The following is a 24,695-nucleotide window of genomic DNA, read 5'->3' on the forward strand; positions in this document are numbered from 1 at the left end:
GACCCACCAAATCTACTACCCACAAATTTCCATCATGTTTCTCTCAGTTCATTAGAATGTTCTAGTTACAGCAAACACTTTTCATCCCAGACTCTAGTCAAATATTTCAGCACTCTGTGCTTCCTTATTCTTTAACTAGTTCCTTTAATTAGTCTTACTGTGCCCACCCTTAACCCTAGGTCACTCACACTGTTTGCTTTGGGGTTTTTTTTTTCTGTTTTTAATCTACAAAGTACAAAATCTATGAATAGTGCTGACTCAAGCAATGAGAGGTTCCCTACACCAGTCTAGAATAATTACCGTGGGGAATATGCCAGATAAAAATGAGATTAATAAAAAAAATTGAACAGCAATGAGGACTAAAGTTAAAGGTGGGCAATAAGAATGTGTCGCTACTTGAGTTAAAACTCTTGCCTATACTCATGGACTCCATTCTTTCCTATTTCTTTACAGAATTATACTTATAATTTGGGTTACAGATAAGAGCTGGAAGGAATCTTATTTTACCAACCTCCTCATTTTACATGAGGAAACTGACCCCAAAAAAGGGGGTGATGCTCAAGTCACATTTATGCAATTATCTATAGTGATGGCCCCAGTCCCTACCTCTCTTTCATCTTTTCCTTCAGTTATCTTTCCCCACAAGCTCTTTCAGTTGTCTGCAAACATATTCACATCTCCCCTATCTTAAGAAGATAACTAAGCAAGAATTTGCTGTTCACGCCTCCTAAATGAGCAATTTCTTTCCAATTTTTTGCTTTTCAATTTCATGAACTAGAGCTCTACATCCAAAACCTCCAGTCCTAGCTACCCACTTACCTCCCTAATCCCTGCAATCTAACTTCTTATCATACAACTCCTATTTTCTCTAAGACAAAGATTTTTTTTAACATTTTTTTGTGTCATGGACCCTTTGGCAGTCTGGTTAAGCCTATGGACTTCTCAGATTAATTCTTTTCAATGAATAAAATAAAATCATAAAGGAAACCAATCATATTGAAATAGTTACAAAAATATTATTTTAAACTAAGTTCACAGATCCCAGGTTAAGAAGCCCTGCTCTAAGGCTCTAAATGACATCTTTCTTACCAATTCTACCTGAGACATCTAACTATTTTTCCTTCGAGCCCTGGAGTCAGGAGGACCTGAGTTCAAATCCGGCCTCAGACACTTAACACAAAACTAGCCATGTGACCTTGGGCAAATCACTTAACCCCAATTGCCCTACACCTTCCCCCCTCCAAAAAAGCAAAAAAAAAAAAAAAAAAGAATGGCTATATGGTAAAAAGGCAAGAACACCAGACTAGGATTCAGAAGATTTGAGATTGAGCACTAGCTCTGCTCTGCCATTTCCTCCCTGTATATGCTGGGCAAGTTACTTGATCTAAGCTTTAGTTTCCTTATGCAAAAACAAGGATAATGATACTTGGTGACTGTGAGAAAATCATTCTGCAAACTATAAAGCATTATATACATGTGAACATTATTGAAATTTTCCTTTTTCTCAGAAACTGTACCTTCCTGGGTTTTTACTGGCATTCTTCCCACCTCTCATTTCTAGATATTCACTTAAGGTTCTGACCTTGGGTCACCATTCTCTCTATGTACCCGCTTATTTGTAAACTTCACCCATTCTTAGCATGTCAGCTATGTTCCCAAAATGTTTCTATGCTTGCAATTCTCTGTCACATAATCCTCTTTGACCATAAGCTTCCTAAGGGCAGGACAGGTATTTCAATTTAAACTTCTGTACCTTTCTTATAACACTTATAGAAAATAAGCTACAGGGTACAAAAACACTATGATTTTGAATACAGAATCCATGATTTTGTTATTTGGGAAATTCTCCTTCACAACTCAGAAAACCATCTTTCTATTCTAGACTGACTTAGTAGAGAACTGCCTGAGGGATACACAGAGGCTGAGTAACTTGCCCAGACTGACATGGCTAGTGTCAGGCAGATGTAAAACCAGGTCTTTGTGTCTCCAAACCTAGCACTATCTCCTATACCAACCTTCCAATCACTCTATTAGTTATCTACATACTTGCCTTATCCCCCTAGAATATAGCTAATTTTGTATACTCTACACACTCACCTCAACTCCTAGCAAAGCCCACATAGTAAGATAAATATATGATAAATATGTGAGCTCAATTATGTCCCTGGTAGATTTGACAAGGAAGTCATCTATAATGGTAGAAAAAGTAACTTTGGTAGAATTGTGTGGATAAATGCTATTTTGCAGGGATTAAGAATAGGTAGATAGGAAGCAATCATTTTGAATATACAGCCCAAATTAATGAAATCAGTGAAAAATTGGAATGAGATTCCACATCCAAAAGAACTAATAGAGAAATTACCACAGCCCTGCTATTGTTACCTCCATTTTACTGATGAAGAAACTGTGGCTCAGAGTCTAAGTGACTTACTCATGATCACTAAACTATTAAGTACCTGAAGCAAGATTCTAACCCTAGATCTCCAGAATTCCAAGTACAGTACAGCACTGCATCTACTAGGCCAAAATGACTCTCAATAATTGGGCAAAATAAGCAATCAAATATTAGTTGACTAATTCAAGAAGAATACTATAATACAACTATATATATATATAATACAACTATATATATAATACAACTATAATACAACTACTCAGTTCAATTATGAAATGCACAAAGTCAATACAACCAAGATTAGAAGGGAAGCAGAAAGCTGGGAAACAATTTTTATAGCCAGTGTCTCTAAGAAAGACCTCATTTCTAAAATACTTAGAGAACTGAGTCAAATTTATAAAAATACAAGTCATTCCCCAATTGACAAATGGTCAAAGGATATGAACAGGCATTTTTCAGAGGAAGAAATTAAAGCTATCTATAGTCATGAAAAAATGCTCTAAATCACTACTGATTAGAAAAATGCAAACCAAAACAACTCTGAGCCACCATATCACACCTACCAGATTGGCTAACATGACAAAACAGGAAAATGATAAATGTTGGAGAAGATGGAGGGAAATTGGAATATTAATGTATTATTGATGGAATTGTGAACTAATTCAACCATTCTGGAGAGCAATTTGGAACTATGACCAAAGGGTTATAAAACTGCATAACCTTCAACCCAGCAATACCACTTTTAGGTCTGTAAACCAAAGAGATCATAAAAACAGGAAAAAGATCCACATGTACAAATATATTTATAGCAGTTCTTTTTGGGGTGGCAAAGAACTGGAAATTGAAGGAATGTCTATCAATTGGGGAATGGCTGAACAAGTTGTGGTATACGAATGTAATGGAATACTATTGTGCTATAAGAAATGATGAGCAGGAAGACTTCAGAAAAACCTTGAAAGACTTAGATGAACTGATGTTAAGTGAAATAAGCAGAACCAAGAGAACATTGTACACAGTAATAGCCACACTGTGTAATGACGGACTTTGACAGACTTAGCTCTTATCAGCAATGCAAGGATCTAGGATAACTCCAAAAGATTCACAATGCTATCCAAATGCTAACCAAATCCTGGAAAAGAACTTGGATTCTGAATTCAAATGGAAGAATACTATTTGCTCCCCTTGTCTTTTGCTGTTTTGCTTTGTTTCTTCTTTCTACTAGAATAAAAGCTCATTATAAAAAGTGATTCTTTTGTTCTTTGTATTCACATTTGCAGTATCTTGCACCATGTTTGGGTTAATTTAATTTATTTTGGGGGCGGCTAGGTGGTGAAGTGAGTATAGCACTGGCCCTGGAGTCAGGAGGACCTGAGTTCAAATCTGGCCTGGAACACTTAACACTTACTAGCTGTGTGACCTTAGGCAAGTCACTTAACCCCAATTGCCCTGCCCTCCCCCCTCCGAAAAGCAAAATAATAATCCCCCTGTATTGGCTTGGTTTTCAAACTGATTGTGTTAAAACCCAGAGCTTGTTAATCCCACCTGTGGGATGGACTTGTTGATGTGAAAAGAAAGTCCTGAACTGGGAGGAGCTGGTGACATAGATTTGGAGAGACATGAGAGGCAGAAGAACTTTTTAGAAGCAGCACCTTTGGAGGCAGAGAGAGAGACTGAGAGGATTGCTGAGGGCCACTTTGAATTGCCCTGGACTTTTGAGACCTGCCCCCGGAGCTGCCAAGGACTGAGGAGACATGGCTGTTTTGCTGGTACTTTGTCTGTCTATTTTAATGTTGTTTTGCTAGATTTGTCCACTGGTGAAAGACAGTCCTGTTGTTGAAGAAGTCCTGGAACCTGGCTGTTGGTTAAGAGCTACTGAGACTGTCCTGCAGACAGAGAGTGAATACTGTCCACTGGTGAAGGACAGTGCTGTTGTTGCAGGGGTCTGGGAACCTTTCTGTTGGTTCAGAGCTACTAAGACTGTGCTGCAGACAGAGAGTGAATACTGTCCACTGGTGAAGGACAATGCTGTTGTTGCAGGGGTCTGGGAAACTTTCTGTTGGTTCAGAAGCCCTGAAGAAGGATTTTCTTGTTGTATGTTTACAGAAATCCTGGGAGAGGGTTTTGCTAATGTTTTCAGGGGTTCTAGGACTGTTCTGCAGACAGAGGATGAATTAATGAAGAGACTGGCAATGTATCTTGTGGCCTTGCTAAGCCTTGTCTCCCCAGGAACTAAGATTGCTGAGAACTTGCCTCATGTCAAGATGAAGAAAAGACCTCCATTTGGGCATTAAGTGCTGTGCTTAAACTTGTTGTAACTCTGGGGTAGATTCAATTGTGATCCAGGGGTGGGGAACTTTTGATCTTTTTGTGCTCTGTGATTGAACAAATGAATGTACTTTACTTATGGTTGTAAACTAATCTCCATTTGAGTAGAGGGGCTTTGTGATGGACTAGGGTGGAGTAGTATTTAGAACAGGGACTTTGTAATTGATTGAATGAATGTAAGGTCCTGGGGTGGGGTAGTACTAAGTGAGATTATTTAATCACACTTAGTAAATGCTGTATTTTGAATGATGTCATATTTTGATCTTCTCTGTTCTTACTTTGTCAATGAATAAAATGGAGAGCACCTATGCTGGTATTTTGAACCTTGGGAAGTTGCCTTTCCTTGGCATTACATTACACATGTTTATTAAATTCTTTTCAAAAAATGTAAAAAGAAAAAAAAACCCTGGGTTCAAATTTGGCACCAGTGAGGCAGAGCCAAAATGGCAAAGCAATAAGAAATATTGCAGCAAGCTTCACTCCAAAAAACTCCTCCAAACAGACTGTAATGGGAATGGGAACTTGAAGACCTTCCCTGCTTTGAAAGTAAATTCTGGCCCCAATAAGCTGAAGGTAGTCACATGGAGCCTGTGGTGGGAGGAGTTTGCTGAAGGGAAGCAGAGTCCACAGGAATTTGGGAATCAGAGCTAGCTACAGGGTGGGAGAGACAGGAACTCAGGAAAGGAGACAGAGAGGTTTGTGAGTAAATATTGAACTAAAATTGGTTCGTGGTTCTCAAGTGTTATTATGGCTTCTGAATATCTTTGGTACTATGATGCAATCGGCTTACTGGTTTTGGGATTCGGTTTTCTGATGCCTAAATAAATGTTTCAGTTCTGTCCTCTATATGGAGAATTTGGTATATTTTGCGATTGAACATCATGCAATATTCATAGTCACAGTCTACTGTGATCGTGGGTGCTGTAAATGTTGCATTGGCACCACACAGATCCAGAAAATGCACCAGACTAAATGTACCAAATGCTGCTGGAGAACTCCAGAAGTCACAGTGAGTCATTTGTTCAGCATATTTTAGCTCAGGGAGGCAGACAAGAAAGTCTATGGACACTGGGTAGGAGTCTGGTCTGAATGACAAGATGTATGAAGCCCAGGGAGAGGTTGTGTACGAACAAGGGCAGGAAAGGATCCCAGACTCTTACAAGACACTCCCAAACTCACACAAGGGCATTGAAACAGGGACAGGTGCCAACTGACACCCTGTCACTCATATTCAGTTTCAGGTCATAGATACAATAAGGAAGGCAAAGAGGACTTACAGGAGAGGGACATACCCACACAGAGAGTTCTTGGGTTGTGTATAGAAAAAGGAAGAAGTTCAGAAGCAATCAGCAATGGTATGGTTCAGAACCCAATCTCAGATCAGGGTCTCACTTCCAGTCTCTAGCCTAGCCTACAGAGAAATAACCAAGGCAGAAATCCTAGAAGAGAAGGAAGCCTTCACTCCAGTCACTTTGAACCAACATAGCTTTCACCTGGCTGATAAAATGAGTCCAGCAATAGTCTACTCTTGTTCAGACACAAACCTAGGTGAGGAACTTACAGAGTTCAGAGCAGGGGGACAACTTCCAGCTCTTGCCCTGACCAGACCACTCTGGGAGCCCTTGAAAGCCTGCAGATCCCTCATCTGTGACTGAGATTTTGAGACACAAAACTCAATACCCCAAGAACAACCTAGCAACAGGAACAACCCAGAATTTCCCTCCAGAAGTGTGGCTGAGCCCAGCTCTAATGTCAACTCCAAAGTCATTAAGTAGATGAAAGAATGGGCAAAAGAACTCCACCATAAGTTATTATGGTGGCAGAGAAGCTCAAGACCCAAACACAGATAAGGAAAATGACTCCCAAACATCTAAGCAATGCCTCAAAGAAAAACAGTTTAGGCTCAAACTAAACTAGAATTCCTGGAAGAGATGAAACAAGAGTTTAATTACTTTTTTTATAAATGGAATGAAATTCCAAAAAATTGGAAAAGAAATGAAAGCTATAGAAACAGAACTGTAAAGGAAATTACATATTGGCACTAGAGGTAAGAAACCATGTCCAAGCAAGGTTTGAATGGTTGAAATCTAAACCAATGACTTCATGAGGTAACAAGAAATATTAAGACAAAGTCAAAAGATTGAAAAAAAAAAATAGAAGAAAACATTAAGTTCTCTCATAACAAAAACAACTGACTTGGAAAAAGAATGAGGAGAAAAAATTTAAAAATCATTGGTCTATCTGAATACCATGACCAAGAAAAAGAATATACATACATACATACATACATATATATAAATATATATATACACAAAAAAAATGTTTCAAGAAATCTTAAAAGAAAATAGCCCAGAACCAAAGAGCAAAGTAGAAACAGAAAGAGTCCACTGGTTACCTCATGAAAGATATCCCAAAATGAAAACTCTTGGGAATATCATAGCCAAAACTTAGAACTTCCAAAACAATGAAAAAATACTGCAAATAGCCAGAAATAAAGAATTCAAGTACCAAAGAGCCACAGAACCACACACAATTTAGCTGCCACACCCAATGGAGAACATGGAACATTGAGAATATTCCAGAAGGCAAAGGCCATATTCTTATAGTCAAGAATAACTTACCCAGCAAAACTGAATGTGGAGAAAAATGAATATGGGAGAAAAAAAATGGATGGATCTTTAAAGAAATATAGAACTTTAAAACGTTCTTGATTAAAAAGGGAAAGGAAGGTTTGGAGAAATTACCTTACTTAATCATGATGAATGAGTAGAGAGGTTGGGGGGAGGGGAATGCAGAGAGACATCTAAACTTCCCTCTCATCCAAAATAGTTAAAAGAAGGGAGAATACACATACACAGATGAAGATAGAAATACATTTCATTCAACAGGGAAACAGGAGGGAAAGGAGATAAGGAATCTTAGAGAAAAGGTAAATTAAGGGAGGGGATTAGGTGTAAGCAAAACTCTTACAACTAAAGACTTACAACTACATTCATAGCTTTTTTTGAGGTGGCAAGGAATGAGAACTTGAGTAAACTGAGTTTAAACTGAGTAAGAGATGAAAAAACAATAGTATATAAGGGGAATAGAATACTACTGTGCTAAACTCTTATCAGCATAATGACCGAAGGAACAGGATTCTAGAAAATTAATAATGAAACATGCTATACACCTCCTGGGAGGTAAAGTACTCAAATTTTTTTGGACATGGCCAGTGAGGAAATTTCCTTTGACTATACGTTTAAACTATATGTTTGCAAGAGGTTTTGTTTTTCTTGTGCTCTGGTAGGGGGTTGGGATAGGAGGATGAGAAGACAGATCTTGGATGACTAAAATAAAATGTTTTTAAAATTAGTCAAAAGAAAAACAAATAATTCTGCCTCTCACACTTGCTAGTTGCATGATAACACCCAGGCAAGTCACTTAACTGAACCTATTCTCTCTTCTTTAAAATGGAGATAACAGCATCTATTTCACAGGGCTGTCATAAGGATAAAATTAAATAACATGTAAAGTACTATATAAATGTGATCTATATCATCATTATCATTATTATTTTACAGAACTATTAGATGAAATTTCTGGTCATAGGAAAGGTTAGAAGAGACACAAGACTGGCCCTCAAGTAATTCACAGTTCATGGTACTATGGAAAAAGCACTTGATTTCAAAGGACCTAAATTCAAATCCCACCTCTGATACTTACTATCTGTGTCACCTTGGGCAAGTCACTTAACCTCTCTGGGCCTCAATTTTCTCATCTGTAAATGAGGGGGTTGGACTGGATGTCCTCTAAGGTCCCTTCCAGCTTTAAATTTATAATCATAGTAGAGGGATAAGACACCAACTTACTAATATGACAAATATAGTAAATTTCTACCTCAGATACAGATTAATATTTTTACATCTGGATTTAAATACAGACACTTTAAAATTCATCAAACTTTGAACCAAAAAAATTGCACCCATTCTACAACCTGACAGCATGATCATCCTGGTTCCCTTCAACCTCTTGGTCAATTATTCTATTTTAAAAGAGCTCTAGTTCTGTTGAGATTATCTGTGTTTTCCTCTCGGGAAAGTGGAGTTCTCTAAGTGGTACTTCCAAGCCTCCAGTGGTGTCCTGGCCACCCTAAAAATAAATAATATTTATATTCCTCTTTAAGATTTGCAAAGTTTTACATACAATATCTCAATTGAGCCTCAAAATATCCGTGAGGTAGATGCTTTTATTCCCCGTTTTACTGATGAGGAAACTAAAATCCAGAGAGACAAACTAACTTGTCCAAGATGGGCAAATCACTTAAGCTCTTTTACCCGGTTTTCCCATCTGTAAAACGAGAGGGGTGGCAGTAAGATAACCTCTTATCTGTAGGAGCAGTGTTCAGGTGGGACTGAAAACCCAAGTCTTCCAAACTGATTCCAAGTCCACAGGCCCCCTCAGCAAAAGCCCTGTCACACCCTTTCAGAGAAGACAGATCACCAGGGGTCCTCCAACAGGGGACTTAAATTCCTCCAAACTCAGCCTTCTGGAATGTCTGAGCAGGAAGAGGTCTTAGAGGTCATCTAGTCTAACCCCGTCACTTTACTGAGAAGGAAGCTGCAGGCCAGAGGGAGAAAGAGACCAGTCCCAATCACCCAGAGGACCTCTCCCATCCCCCCACCCCCATACCCCAGGGCACCAGGACAGAGGTGGCGGCGAAGGGGCGGCTCCCCGGACCCCGGTGACAAAGGGATGCAGCCCTCGGGTGGGGTCGTGCCGAGCCGCCCCGCCCCGGAGTGGACCCCCACGGGTTACCTGCAGCACCATGGCTTGGGCTGCCCCGGGGGGAAAGCCCATGCGATCCGCCGAGTGGCGCAGCAAGCGATAGAAGTCAGTCTTGCGGTAAAGGAAACCGAACAACACCCGCAGAAAGTCCTGGACGTTGCCCACGTGCTGCAGGATGCCCAGCAACGCCTGGTCGTACAGCTCCGCCGCCCCGGGCTCCATGGCGACCGGCCCGGTCGGCCCCGCGGCGGGAGGGACACTGACACTCGGGGACAGGGGGCGCCGCGGCCTTTCTCGGCCTCGGTCTCAGCGTCAGCCGCCGCCTCCGCCTCTGACCAGCGGTTTCCGGTGTGTGTGTAAGTGAATGAGTGTGTGTGTGTATGTGCGCGTGTGAATGTGTGTGAGGGAGTATGTGTGTGCACACCGTCTACGGCTCCACCACCCAGCCGCCGAGACCGAAGCACTTCCGGTCTGCCTTGCTTGCCTCCGGAGACAACGTCCCTCGCTCACCGCCGAGGCCGCTGCCGCCGTCGGGATTTCCGGCGTGGGTGCCCTTGCTAAAAAGGTTCGATGCAAGGCGGGGGAACCAAAAGAGAGCCCTAACGAGAAAGTCTGGGGCTGGCGAGCACGTGACACTCAACTACCCTGTGGGAAGCGGGCAGAGGAAGTTTTCTACACCTCCCAACGTTCACATGACGTACGTGCGTCATACACAAAACACCGCGTAGTGGGTCCCGAGTGTCACGTGGCCCTGAGTTTCGGGCCCTTTTTGGTAAGAAGTTTCTTTCCTTAGGCTGAATCCTGAGAACTGTCGGGCTATCTTGGCATCCTAAGAGCTGGGGGTAAATAGGGGTCTAGGATCAGACGCCCCGAGGGCCTCAGCTGGTGTTAAACTTATTCGGTTTCCCCCGCCCGGTTTTGAGCACCAGGGAAAGGAGGCTCGGAGAGACTAGGTGATTTACCCGAGGTCGCACAGAGCCCAGGTCTTGTCAAGTGTAGTGCTGGGTTCAATGTGCAGATCTAGTTTTACTAAACCGATTTTTTTTTATAATTCTGTAAATGAGATAACACCTGGAGCACTCTACTCTGGAAGCCCTGCAAAGTTGAAAGCGCTATTTATGTGATAGCTACCCTTTTTTTCTCTGTTGGGGAGAATATAAGATTTTAAAGGTAATGTAAAAATTCAAGTTATTTTAAAGGACTTAAAGAAATTTAAGAAACCGAAAAACTTTTGCTTTAAGATAAAATTGGAAAGCTTTAAAAAAAAACTATTTTGAGCAGATGGAAGGAGTGTTTTTTATTCAGTTCCTATTCAGCTCTAGTCAGGCCAAATCTGGGGTGTAGTTGAGTGACATTAATAGGCCAGGTGGATAGAGTTGTGGGCCTGGAGTCAGGAAAACCTGAGTTCAAATCCAGACTCAGACACTTACTAGCTTTGTGACCCCTGAGCAAGTCACTTAGCCCAGTTTACCTCTCAGTTTTCTCATCTGTAAAGTGAGTTGTAGAAGGAAATGGCAAATGACTCCAGTATCTTTGCCAAGAAAACAGGGATCATGGAGAATTGGACCGGACTAAGACAAAAACAATAAAAAAGTGGAGGGTGACCAGAGAAGTGAAGAGATCTTAAGATGATATGATTTAAATCTGAAAGGGACCTTAGAAGGTTATCTAATCCAGCCCCTCATTTTACATTTATAGGAAACTGAGGTACAGAGAGTTTAAGTGGGAGACCCAAGATTAGCAGCTGACAGAATTCAAACCCAGGTCCTCTGATTCTAAATCCAGGGCTTTTTTTGTGCCAATAGATTGTGTAATAGGAAGATTAGTTGATGAAACAAGCAGTAAGTCAAACTCAAATAGAAACTGGGACCACTCTTGACTTATTGAAAACCACATGTTAGCCAGAAGCATTTGGTGAATTGAAGGGGAGAGGGAGCATAGTGAAATTGGCACCAAATGTCTGAGAAAAAAACAAACATTTTGATCCATCAAAAATCCCTAAACTCAGGCTGCTCAAAGATCAGCAATATGTGGTGAGACTGATGACCCCATTCAACATGAAATATAAGACATGTAGTGAGTATATTTATGAAGGCAAGAAATTTAATTCCTGGAAGGAAACAATGCTGAATGAGCTATATCTGGCACTTTCCATTTCTATATCAAATGTGCCTGTTGTCTAGCTGAAATTACCTTTAAAACAGACCCAGAAAAATTCCTGGAAGTTGAAGAGAAAAGGGTACAGAAGGAAAGAGAAGAGGGGCTGGATAATCGGATCCAGGACTCCTAGCTAGAGATGGAGATACTGGAAAATCTGCAGGAGCTGATGGTGCTTACCCAGTACTAGGTTAATGTTGACTTTGAAGGGATGTTACAGCAGTACCAGGTATCTGAGAAGGAGAAACTCCAGTGAGTTTATCAAAGCATTGGTGGGGTCAGTGACACAAAAATAGCTTAAGAACTCCTGCCCTAGAAAAGTTAATTAGAAATAAGGGGTAGAATTGCCAAAAAAACCCAACCCATATTTCTCCTCAGTGTAAGGAGGACCTTCCCAATACTCCCCCACTAGATTGTAAACTGCTTTAGAATAGCGATTGCCTTTTTTTGTATTAGAATCTCCAGCACTTAACACAGTGCCTAGCACATAGTAGGTGCTTAATAAATGTCTATTGACTATGGCTAGAACTACAAAGGGCCTCTGAGATCTTCTAGTTCAACCATTCATATTATAGATGATGAAAAAGACCCCAGAGATTAAGAGATTTGCCCAAGTAGTTAAGTGGCAGAGCTGGGATTCAAATTTAGATCGTCTGATTCCAAATCTAGTGCCTTTTTCCACAGTAGTTCACTATTTTAGAGAAGATTCTTGTTCATGTATGTGTAGTGCTAGTTGACCTCAGAGGTCCATTCCAGCTCTGAAATATTTGGTCAGATTTGGTGAGTTAGAGGAATATCTCACCCAAGCATGTGAAGACTTTCCCTGGTGGGATGAACAGATGAGAACAATTTGTTTCAAAGGCCATAAAGATGGCTGAAGCAGGCGCAGTGGTGTTCTTAGAGCTTGGTCAGACATCAAAGAAGCCTAGGATATCCCCTCATCCCCAGCCATAACCAGTCATCTTGACTTTTGTCCTGCCACTGGACTTCAGTGATTCAGGAAGAGAAAATGAAGTTGATGACTTTGTTCATTTCTACCTCACTTAAATCCAATTCAGACACTAGTCAAGATCATCTGTGGTGTCATTGATCCTGTTTTAAAACAAAGGATAAACTAGTGTCCTTCATCCACCCTCAGCTAGGGCCCTGTTTTATACATCTTTATAGCTCCCACAGTACCTAACAGAACTTTGCGAGTTATAGATGTTCAATAAATGTATGTTGTATTCTTGCTATCTTTATTGAATTATATTTTATCATTTTTATGAGGTTTATAAAATCTTCCATGTAAGGGTAAGAAATCTTGTTTGATGATTTAGGCTCCAAACAAGAATTAAATTGTAAGTTATGTTTAATTGTATTGATGACAAATTTTAAAATTTAAGTTGTTACATTTGGTTCCTGTTCTTTTATTAATTACTTATGCAGACTCTTGGTTGATCTTTGTAAGAGAGGATTAGAGAGGAGTAGAGTAAATGACCTTCACCATGTGATCTACATAGAAAAGACTACTGGTTGAATGTCAGGTATTTCAAGCTTATCCTCAAACATATATACAATGACCTTCATCAGAAAACATCTTGAAAAGCAAAAGGAAGATGGTAAACTATGTGTCTTGTCCAGCGTGGTGTTTGGCACTTTTGAAGGAAGCTCCCTAGACAGAGGGCTTGAATTGTCTAGAGGTCTACATAATTTCCTTTGAAAATTAAGGTCTATGTTAATTAACAGGAATGTCTTGGTGGAAAAAAAAAAAAACAAAGAGAAACTTCTAGATTTGGAATCCAGAGAGACCTGGGTTTGAATCCTGCCTCTAATACTTCATAACCATGGACAAGTAACCTCCTCTCTCTGAGCTTTAGTTTTCTCATCTCTAAAATGTTGGAGGGGTTGTCTAGCTGAAATTACCTTTAAATTACTAATTAAATTACTCTTCCTATAGGAAGAGAGACAGCCTGCCATAGTGTCTAGAGACCTAGCTTCATTGTCAGGAAGACCTAGATTTAAGTCCTACTTCTGACACCTAGTGGTGTGACCCTCAATAAGTGGCAACTTCTTGTGGTCCAGAAAGTCACAAAAGACTAGATTACAGATACTGGTTTGACTTGGAAGTGGAAGTTTCTGTACTAAAATTCCCCTTCACCAATGAAATCACAGATCTGGACAAAAAAAAATTCTTGTAGCATTTACGTCAGTGGTCATGCCCACTGTGAAATTAAACTTTGTGCAACATGAAGCAAAAGCCACATGTCAAATCTTATTCTCATTCCTAACCTTTTAGCAAGAAAACTGATTTTTTTGCATCTTGTTATTTCTTTACTTCAGTGCTCAGAGGTTGTTCCAGGTATCATATCTGTGTTGCCCCACATGTATTCTTTGAGTCACTGCAGTACTGGCAGCCATACAATTCAATTTGTGTGCTGCCTTTTTTTAGCCCACAAGAAAATAGCATACCACAATTATCCAGCTAAGGAGTGTAATACTTAAATTGTCCACCTGGTAGCTGTCTAGGTACCAGAAGAGACTTAGCATACAAAATACCTGGGCTATGGCTGCTATGCATGGCCACTTTAAATTTTTAGCTAGAGGATTATAATGGAATATTACTAAAAACATCAAAAATATGAAATCTATAGCTATAGATCTCCCATACAATATCTGAATATTACTCTCAATAGTCAAGACAGACCACATTCATAGGACTCCAATATTCCATCTACTGTGGGCAGTTGGTCAAATAGTAGATGGAACACTGGACCTGAAATCAGGAAGATCTGAGTTCAAAGTCAGCCTCAGATACTTACTAGTTCTATGATTCTGGGCAAGTCATTTAACCCCAGTTTTCTCAACTGTAAAATTGTGATCATAGCAGCACCTACCTCTCAATGTTGTTATGAGGATCAAATGAGATATTTATAAAAGCACTTAGCACAGTACCTGGCACATAGTACACAATATTATTCCCCCTCCCTCCCTACTGTAGCCACTGTTTATTGAACATAATGAAAATAACAGGAAAGGGGATGAGAATCTACATGGAACCAACCACATTGAGACATTTTCTAAGAACTCCCCGAGATGACCTTAATTCTTAAGGTGAATCCTTTATAGTTTTAGAAAGTTGCCTGCAGCAGTAAGGGGTTAAATGACTTGCTGATGTGTCAGAAGGGGCCTTAAGCCTGGCTCTTCCTTCTTCCGAAGGCAGCTTTCCATGTCTTGTCAGAGATATAATAAGGTTAAAAGATCGACTTTGTGTTGGGTAGTGATAAGAGCACTGATTATAGAGCAAGGACACCTGGGTTAAAGTCTCTACTTTGTCACTATGTGGCTTTTGGTGTGTTTCAGTTTTTATCATATTAATACCTCTCTGGGTTATAATGAGGAAAGTACTTTGTAAACCTTAAAGTCAGTGATGGGAGTCTGCTTGTACCCATTTTACAGATAAGAAAACGGACTAAAAGAAGTTGTACTTACACAACCATGTCTCAGACTCAATTATTCTTATCTCTTCTAGTCACTGAATCATGAATTTATTGTTATTTTTACAAATGACACTGCAGGAAACCACTGAAAACATTTGTGAAGGAAAGAGCTCCTACCAAAACTATTGACTTGACAGATATTTAACACTTACTAAGGGGAAGGGACTGTTCTCAGTATCATTCCTAGAAAGCCTTTTCACGTTGACTTTAGCTGGTACATTTTGGAACCAGGATCACTACCAAAGGTCTTTCTTACTTACAGGATAAATTCTGTTTATTCCCAGCTTTTCATAACTTGACGAACTCCCTGATCCATGGATCACATTGTTCTGTTTGACTCCAAAAGGCAGAACCAGAACCACTACCATGAGTAGAGGTTGCAATGGAGAGTTCAAACTTGATGTCAGGAAAAACTTCCAAACAATTAGAGTCCTTCTAAAGTGGATTGGATGGCCTTAAGAGTAAGTGAATTCTCCCAGTCTGATGGGTATATTAGAGTATAGATTCTATATATATGTTGGAGTAGATGGCTACTTTCTAAGGCATATTTTTTATTTGAGCTCTCTCCTTACTCTGAATTCTCCTACCAGTTTGTACATCTCTTTTTTTTAATATTTAACACATTCTGCCTTATGTTATAATTATTTATGGGCAGCTAGGTGGCACAGAGTCAGGAAGACTCAACTTCCAGGGTTCAAATACAGCCTCAGACACTAGCTGTGTGACCCAGGTTAATCCTGTTTGCCTCAGTTCCTCATCTGTAAAATGAGTTGGAGAAGGAAATGGCAAATCACTGTAGTATCTTTGCCAAGAAAACCCCAAGTGAGGTCACAAAGAGTAAGACATGACTGAAAGCAACTGAACAAGCCTCAGGTTATAATTTATAGAGGTATGAAGAGGCAGGAGTTTGGGGGAAGGTGGTTCCAGGAGGAAGCAAGAGAGCAGGGTCATTAGTAGCAAAGACAGGGTGAAGAGTGGGAGGCAGGCCATACCCCCCCCCCCATCCTCCCAAAATTGTACCTGCTCCTTTGTCCAGAGTTTACCTGCCTTATAGGGACACAGACCAGGCTCTTCAGGGAAATGATGCCATTCTACTCATTTTTGCCACGGGTGACAAAATGCCTAATTAGAACCCTACTTATCTATATAATTATCTCATCTACCCTTTTTGTATAGGTCCTACATTGTTCAAAGCCCACAAAGCTGTGCTTTCAGTAAAGGTTTCAGACTTCTTTTTTCATATTATTGGAAAAACATTAAATAACTGGGAGAATCATGTTCCTGTTGCTGTTGAGAACCTCAAACTTTCAGAATTTAGAGCATTTTTATATTTTCATTGGAAGGTAAGTCTCTAAAGCATATGAAGCTCTCCAAGGAAAACCCAGTACAATACAGTTTGCCAAACAATTCCAACACCTATCAAAATAAATGCAGATTATTACACATACTTGAGGAGTGTGTCTGAAGCAGGAAAAGGCTTAAAAGGGTTACATATTCATCAAAACGATGAAGAAATCCTGAGAAAAAAGGTATGTGGGGACAGATTACAGCAGGAAACCCTGAGTGCTGATATAGATTCTGGAGAGTATGCTGCAAGTGATGGATGGTTGTCTGCTTCCCAGAGTAGTCTGACAAAGTTTCAAGATGTAAGTTTGGTTGGTTCCTCTTTTCCTGAATGTGAAGTTCCAGATGAAACCAGTGATAATGGGTAAAACTTGGATTTTCTAGGTGGGACTTTTTGGTGGATTATCTCAATTATATTGACATAAGAATACATGTTAATATAATTTGTTAAAAAAAATCATTTTACTGAGCACTTTAAGTAGCTACTGGTGGAGAAATGTAAAATATCACTATAGAAAATTTTCAGTTATCCAAGGTAAGAAGTAGGTAACAGGGTAGCATGGGTAAAAATCACAAATAATTCAGAAACATAACTGGCAATCATTTAAACATTCACACTCTTCCTCCTTCATTCTAACTAATCAGTAAAGAAAATCTTTTACCAGAATTGTTTTTAAATAGGGTCAATTGGCTGAGAAAAAAATATTATATACTACATACCATACTATAAGCTGCTTAAGGTCAAAGAGTGGATCATTTATCTGTGTGTATATGATGCCTTATGCATAATAGACTCAGTATATTTGTTGAATCAATGAATAGCAAATGTCAAGAAGTACTTCTGTCTCCATTTTAGGAACATTTGTTTTAAATATACATCTTTTATGTAAAACATTCTTGTTCTACTCTGTCATATACTCTCAGCTCTCCTTTCCTAGGTTTCTTCTGCTTGACCATCAAGAAAAGTTAAAAATAAGAACCACAAGATGTTAAAGTTAGAAAAGACCTTAGTGGTCAACAGTTCCATGCCTTTGGAAGATAGACTCTTTCCCTATTCTGACTCAGCTGTATTCTGATTCACTCCAGCTACAGTAAAGAGGTGAAAGCTAGGAGATCAAGGTTTGGGATAAGTCAGTAAAGCATTTATGACTTTCTTCCTATAGGATCTCTGGCCCCTAAAAGATAGCTGCAATTGTCCCCCTGCTACCTCAGTAATACATCACAATGTATCTCTGTGCCTTCCCACCATCCCCAACTGCTGATCAGTTTTCTGCCCTCCCATGAGATATGATTAGCATCAGAGGGCACCTCTCCCTATCACATGTGGTCCCCAGAAAAGCTGGGTTTCAAAATATTCTGTAGGGTCTGAATCCAATCAAAACTATAGCTCATAAGACTTTACCACAGTGTTTAATCTTACTAGTCAGCAAGAATACACAACTAGTTCAAAACAAAAGCAATTCGTGATTAATTAATGAGAAAAGTAATAATGACATCTCTCACCTCAGACCTGGAGCATACTCTGCCACAAATACACACACCATTACTGAGAGGAGTGAACAGACATAGGGATGTCTTAAGATTACACAGAGAGGATCAGAGATTTTGAGTTGAAATATAATCTTAGGAGTCATTCAATCCAACACTAATTTTCCAGATGAAGAAACTAAAGATCAGAACTGGGAAGTAACTCTCTTAGGGTCACACAAATAGTAAAAATCTGAAACTAATTGAGCCCAGCTCTTCCTGACTATAAGTTGAGTAACCTATCCATTATATCATGCTGCCCCTCAGTATAGAAAACATGATCAGAGCACGAGTGTAGAAGTATATACACATAGAGAACATGTCTGGCCACTTCTCACATATGAAGAGGAAATACACACTTCTGATGCTGCAGAGGTATCTATGATTTCCACTGAGGTCTGTTTTGGAACAGAATTGTCAGCCATCTAGCCAAACATTGTTTGTCTTTGAATTCGCTTAGTAGGATCAATTACCTGATTGATGCAAAATTCAATTCAGTAGACATTCATTGGACATCTACTATGTGCTAGGCATTTTGCTAAAAAGGGGAGATAGAAAGCTAAAAACAAGCAGTCCCTCCCCTTAAGGAGCTTCCATTCTACTGGACTAGACTGACGAGGACCATTCTGTCTTTCAGATTAAACATTTTCATCCCTTAAACATGGATGGTGTGCACAGCACAGTGATCCACTTCTAGTTTACGTAATTTTCATTTTCTTACAAGTTCTTTGTAAATGTAAAATACAGTTGAGTTTTTTCAAACTTTTAATGAGAACCTACTTTGTGCAAAGTATCATCCTAAACTCTGGAGATACACAAAGATGAAACAGTTTTTCCCCTCAAGGACTTTATATTATACTGAGGACCTTACAGTCTACTGATTGAATGGGAAGTTAAAATATTTCAGTGGGGGCAGCCAGGTAGCACGGCGAGTAAGAGCACCGGCTCCAGTGTCGGGATGACCTGGGGATCAAATCCCAGGCTCAAACACTTAGCACCCACCCAGAAACACCTGGCCGTGTAACCTTGAGCAAGTTACTTAACCCCAATTGCTTAGGGGTGGCCAGGTGGCTCAGTGAGTAAGAGCACCGGCTCCAGTGTCGGGATGACCTGGGGATCAAATCTGGGCTCAAATACTCAGCACCACACCCAGAAATAACTGGCCGTGTAATCTTGAGCAAATTACTTAACCCCGATTGCTTTAAAAAAAAATAAATAAAATATTTCAGTGGAAATACATTAGGCAACATCCTATGGGGAACATAGGAGCACCCTGTTGGCCCACATAGTCTGTTGAATCCCCAGAAAGGAGATGCCCACAGTCATCACATCATCACCGCAATCCTTCCTGTGGCTGAAATAGTAAGGCTCTCAGTGGGAGGAGTTAGTGGTCTTCCAGGGCTGGCAAAGAGAGTTGGTTCATAGAGAAGTGACAAGTGAATTGAGAGCTAAACAGGAGATGGGCATGTACTCTTTTAAATCAGGTGAACAGCAAAAATGGAATAAGTGATACAAAATATAATTCAATAAACATTTGATAGACAGCTACCATGTGCCAAACATTTAGCTGGAGATAAAAAGATAAAAATGAGCAGTCGTTACACTTAAAGAGATTACATTCTACTGGACTGAACTGATTAGGACCATTCTGTTTTTCAGGCATTCATTAAACACTGATAGTATGCACAGAACAGTACTAGATCATTTCTAATTTATGTAATTTTCATTCTTATCAAGTTCTTCCTAGGTTATCCAAAGAGTTCTGCTTAGAACTAAGGCTACAGCCAGAAGGAAGTCTGCACTCAGTGCATTAGGGGTACATTCTTAATACATTGGGAAAGACAAAGGTCATTTTTCCCAGAGGAGGTATTCATAGGCCCACATGCCACAAATAATCCTAAGAGAATTTTGGAGTTAAATGCTGGTCTAAATGTAAAGAGATGAAATTGAAAAAAGATAAATAAAAAGTCTTAACATGGGTCCAAGAAATCAGCTTCACAAGTATAGAATCAGTGAATAATGGCTAGGTAGAAATTTGTCTAAACATGATCTGGGGATGTTAGTGGAATTCAGACTCAGTCAATAACTTTATATGATAGCCAAAAAAACTAAGATAATCTTTGATTACATTTTTTCTTATTTAATATTTTATTTTTTTCACAATTATGTATATTTTTATTTTTTGCTTTTTGGAGGGGGGAGGGCAATTAAGCGACTTGCCCAAGGTCACATGGCTAGTAAGTATTAAGTGTCTGAGGCCAGATTTGAACTCAGGTCCTCCTGACTTAAGGGCTGGTGCTCTATTCACTGTGCCACCTAGCCACCCCCACAATTACATGTAAAAACAATTTTAACATACTTTTTTTTTTTTCAGATTTTGAGTTCCTAATTCTCTCCTTCCATTCCCTTCCTCTCCCCTCATTGGAAATGCAAGCAATTTGAATAGGTTATATATATGTAGTCATGTAAAACACATTTCCATGTAAGTCATTCTGTGAAAGAAAATACAGACAAAAAAAACCCTAGAAAAATAAAGAAAAAGTATCTTTGATCTGCATTCAGGCTCTACTAGTTCTTTCTCTTGAAATGGACAGCACCTTTCATTATAAGTCCTATAGAAAGAACTGTCTTGGATTATTGTATAGCTGAGGATAGTTAAGTTATTCATAGCAGATCATCATACAATATTACTGTTACTGTGTACAATGTCCTCCTGGTTCTTCTCATTTTGCTTTGCATTAGTTCTTGTAAGTCTTTCCATGTTTTTCTGAGAGCATCCTCCTAATCATTTCTTAAAGCACAACAGTATTCCATCACAATCATATACAACAACATGTTCAGCCATTCCCCAATTAATGGACATTACCTCAATTTCCAATTCTTTGTCACCACTAAAAACTTCTATAAATATTTTTGTATGCATAGGTCCTTTTCCTTTTTTGTTTGTTTGTTTGTGATACAAACCTAGTAGTGGTATTGCTTGGTCAAAGGGGATGCATGGTTTTATTGCCTTTTGGACATAGTACCAAACTGCTTTTCCGAATGGTTGAATCAATATACAACTTCACAAATAGTATGTTAGTATTTTAATTTTCCCACACTCCCTCCAACATTTGTCATTTTCCTTTTCTGTCATATTAGTCAATCTGGCAGGTGTGTGGTAGTAGCTCAAAGTTTGTTTTAATTTGCATTTCTTTCATCAATGGTGATTTAGAGCATTTTTTCATATGTCTGTAGATAGCTTTGATTACTTTGTCTGAAAACTGTCTGTTCTTCTTCTTTGACAATTTATCAACTGAGGAATGGCTCTTATTTCTATAAATTTAACTCCATTTTCTATATGTTTAAGAAATGAAGTTGAGGCAGCTAGGTGGCACTGGCCCTGGAGTCAGGAGAACCTGAGTTCAAATCCGGCTTCAGACACTTAACACAAAAACTAGCCATGTGACCTTGGGCAAGTCACTTAACCCCAATTGCCCTACCTTCCCCCCTCCAAAAAAAAAATGAAGTCTTTATCAGAGAAACTCACTGTAACAAATTTTTTTTCACAGTAATGATTACCAAATACGTATTTCCCTCCATCCTATTTTCCCCATTTATCCAACTTTCTTCTTTTACCCTGTCCATTCTGAAGTGTTTTCCTTCTGACTTTTACATCCCTGAAACTGCCCTCCGTTCTTTCAGGCTCCCCTTCCCCATCCTTTTCCCTTCCTAATTTCCTGTATGATAGGATAGATTTCTACATACGAGTGTGTATATTCCCCCTTTGAGCCAATTCTGATGAGAGTAAGGGTCATGTGCTCCCCAACCCACTTCCTTGTAAAATCTTTTTCAGGCTTCTTTTATGTCAGATAATTTATCCCCTTCTACCTCTCCCTTTCCCCTTCTCCCAATGTATTCTTTTGTATCACTTAATTTTATTTTTTAGATAATCATACCATCCAATTCAACTCACATCTCTGCTTTCTGTCTGTGTACTCTTTCTAATTGCCCTAATAATGAAAAAGTTCTTATGAGTTATGAATATCATTTTTCCAGTGTAGGAGTATAAACAGTTTAACCTTATCAAATCTCTTATGATTTCTCTTTCCTGTTTACCTTTTTGTGCTTCTTTTGCGTCTTGTATTTGAAGATCAAGTTTTCTATTCAGCTCTGGTCTTTTTATCAGGATTGTTTGAAAGTCCTTTATTTCATTGAATATTCATTTCCCCCCCTGAAGGATTATACTCAGTTTTGCTGGGTAGGTGATTATTGTAATCTTAGCTCTTAGCTTCTGGAATATCATATTCCAGGTCCTCCAATCCTTTAATGTAGAAACTGCTTTCTTATGTTATCTTGACTGTAGCTCCATGATATTTTAATTGTTAACTTTTGGCTACTTGCATTATTTTCTCCTTAATCTCGGAAGCCTGGAATTTGGCTATAATATTCATGGGAATTTTCATTTTGGGATCTCTTCTGGAAGTGATTGATGAATTCTTTCAATTTCTGTTTTATCCTCTGGTTCTAGAATATGAAAGCAGTTTTCCTCAACAATTTCTTGGAAGATGATGTCTAGGCTCTTTTTTTATCTTGACTTTCAGGTAGTTAAATAATTCTTAAATTATCTCTCTTTGATCTACTTTCCAGGTCAGTTTTTCCAATGAAATATTTTACATTTTTATTCTATGTTTTCATTCTTTTGATTTTATTTGATTGTTTCTTGATGTTTCATAAAGTCATTAGCTTCCACTTGCCTAATTCTAACTTTTAAGAAATTATTTTTTTCAATTAGCTTTGTACCTCCTTTTTCATTAAATTCTCTTTTCAGTGAATTTTTGTATATCTTTTTCCATTTGGCCAATTTTGCTTTTCAAAGCATTCTTTTCTTCACCGGATTTTTTTTTGTCTCTTTTGCCATTTGACCTATTCTGTTTTTTAAGCTGTTATTTTCTTCAGTATTTTTTGTGTCTCCTTTTCCATATTTCTTACTTGGTTTTCAAAATCCTTTTTGAGCTCTTCCGTGGCCTGAGACCGAATCATATTTTTTCTTTAAGGCTTTGCATGTAGAAGTTTTGACTTTGTTTTCTTCTAAGTGTGTGTTTTGATCTTCCTTGTCACCATAGTAACTTTCTATGGTCAGAATTTTTTTCTGTTGTTTGCTCATTTTCCTGCCTATTTCTTGACTTTTAACTCTATACTAAAGTGGGACTCTGCTTCCCAAGTGGAGAGGGCACTGTCCCAAGCTTCATGTTTTTTATGCAACTGTTCTCAGAGATAACTCTAGGGACCTGAAGAGACTTCAAAGTAGTATGATAGATGTCTCCCAGTATTTGAAGGGCCATAATGTTGAAGTGAGATTAAACTTGTTTTCTGGTTACTGAAAAATGGAAAAACTAGGAGTAATGAGTGAGGGATGTAGCAGGGCAGGTATTGGAAAAAAATAAGTAAATACTTCCTAAGAATTATCTTGATGGAAAAGTGCAAAGGTATGCTTCCTGAGGTAGCAGGTTCCCTCTCATTGGTATTCTTCAGGTCAAGAATAGAGTGGATGACCACCTGTTGAGGTTGTAGTCTGGATTCCTACCCAGGTAGTGCTTAAGACTTGCTGGACCCTGAAGTCCTTCCAACTGAAATTCTGTGATTCTATGATTTGATGAGATGCCTCAGTTCTAAATGACAGAGTCATGGACTAGACAGCTCTTGGTGCCATCAAAGAGATGTCAGCTCACATACTTGGTGCCACTGGCATCAGTCACATCAGCATTAAAATTCTAATTAGTGTAGGGGTTCAAGTCAGGGTAGAATGAAGAAGGAGACTTTGAGCAAGAAGCTGTCTTGGCAGTGTTTTCTGTGCTTTCCGTGGTCTTCTCTTTTGTTTGCTGTTGTGCCTGGACCAGAATTGGTTTGACATCTGGCCCTGAGAGAAACAGTGAGAAGATAAGAAGAAACAATGAATTTGCAAATATAATAGAATATTACTATGTTGTAAGAATATCACTGTGTTTTAAGAAATAAATACAAGTCTAGAGAGCCATGGGAATGAATGAATGAAAAAAGCATTTATTCAGGGCTTATTATGGGCCAAGTTCTGTGTTAAATGATAGAGCCCCTGCCCTCAAGAAACTCACATTCTTTTTAATTGGAGGAGCCAACAAATAAAAGATTTATGTGAACTGATGCAAAGTGAAATAAGCAAAACCAGAAAACAACAAAATAATGAAAACAAGCTAAACGTCAGTGATCCAAAACAAAATATCAATAAGATTTATTTTTCTTAAACAATGATCAAATGGGTTGTTTCAACATCCCTAACAAGGAGAGATGAAACTCATTCAGGTCATGGTTCCACTCCATTAACACCTGACCATATTCCTTATTCAGGGAGGAGCATCTAGTATTTAGCCTATTTCCTTCTCCAGCTCATTTTATAGAGGAGGAAACTGAGGCAAAGAAGGTTAACTGACTTGCCCAGGATCACCCAGCTAGTATCTGAGGCCAAATTTGAACTCAGGAAGATGAATCTTCTTCATCCGTGGCCCTACACTCTATCCACTGAACCACCTAACTGCCCCACTCAGACAATTAATTACTAGCTATGTGACCATGGGCAAGTCTCTTGACCTCTCAGGCTCAGTTTTCTCATCTGTAAAATGAGGATAAAAATAATACCTACCTTGCAGGGTTATTATGAGGATCAAATGAGATAACATGTAAACCTT

The 24,695-nt window shown here is 39.1% G+C and overlaps 2 protein-coding genes across 2 annotated transcripts in view; both read right to left on the reverse strand.

The window, feature by feature from the left end:
- NUDCD3 (NudC domain containing 3) overlaps positions 1 to 10,140 on the reverse strand; it is a 129,920-nt gene extending 119,780 nt beyond the window's left edge. The window contains exon 1 of the mRNA XM_069071871.1: positions 9,518 to 10,140. Coding sequence (XP_068927972.1) covers positions 9,518 to 9,709 — 192 coding nt within the window. The 5' untranslated portion in view covers positions 9,710 to 10,140. The remainder of the gene's footprint in view (positions 1 to 9,517) is intronic.
- An 8,715-nt stretch (positions 10,141 to 18,855) lies between these two features.
- Positions 18,856 to 24,695, reverse strand: part of NPC1L1 (NPC1 like intracellular cholesterol transporter 1) — a 39,029-nt gene continuing 33,189 nt past the window's right edge. Inside the window, exon 19 of the mRNA XM_069071874.1 lies at positions 18,856 to 23,893. Within this exon, the coding sequence (XP_068927975.1) occupies positions 23,748 to 23,893 (146 nt within the window). The 3' untranslated portion in view covers positions 18,856 to 23,747. The remainder of the gene's footprint in view (positions 23,894 to 24,695) is intronic.

This window comes from Petaurus breviceps, unplaced genomic scaffold (genome assembly GCF_028583685.1).
Source record: "Petaurus breviceps papuanus isolate PSGF00001 unplaced genomic scaffold, PetGlider_PUasm1.0 90845, whole genome shotgun sequence".
NCBI classification, from domain to species: domain Eukaryota; kingdom Metazoa; phylum Chordata; class Mammalia; order Diprotodontia; family Petauridae; genus Petaurus; species Petaurus breviceps.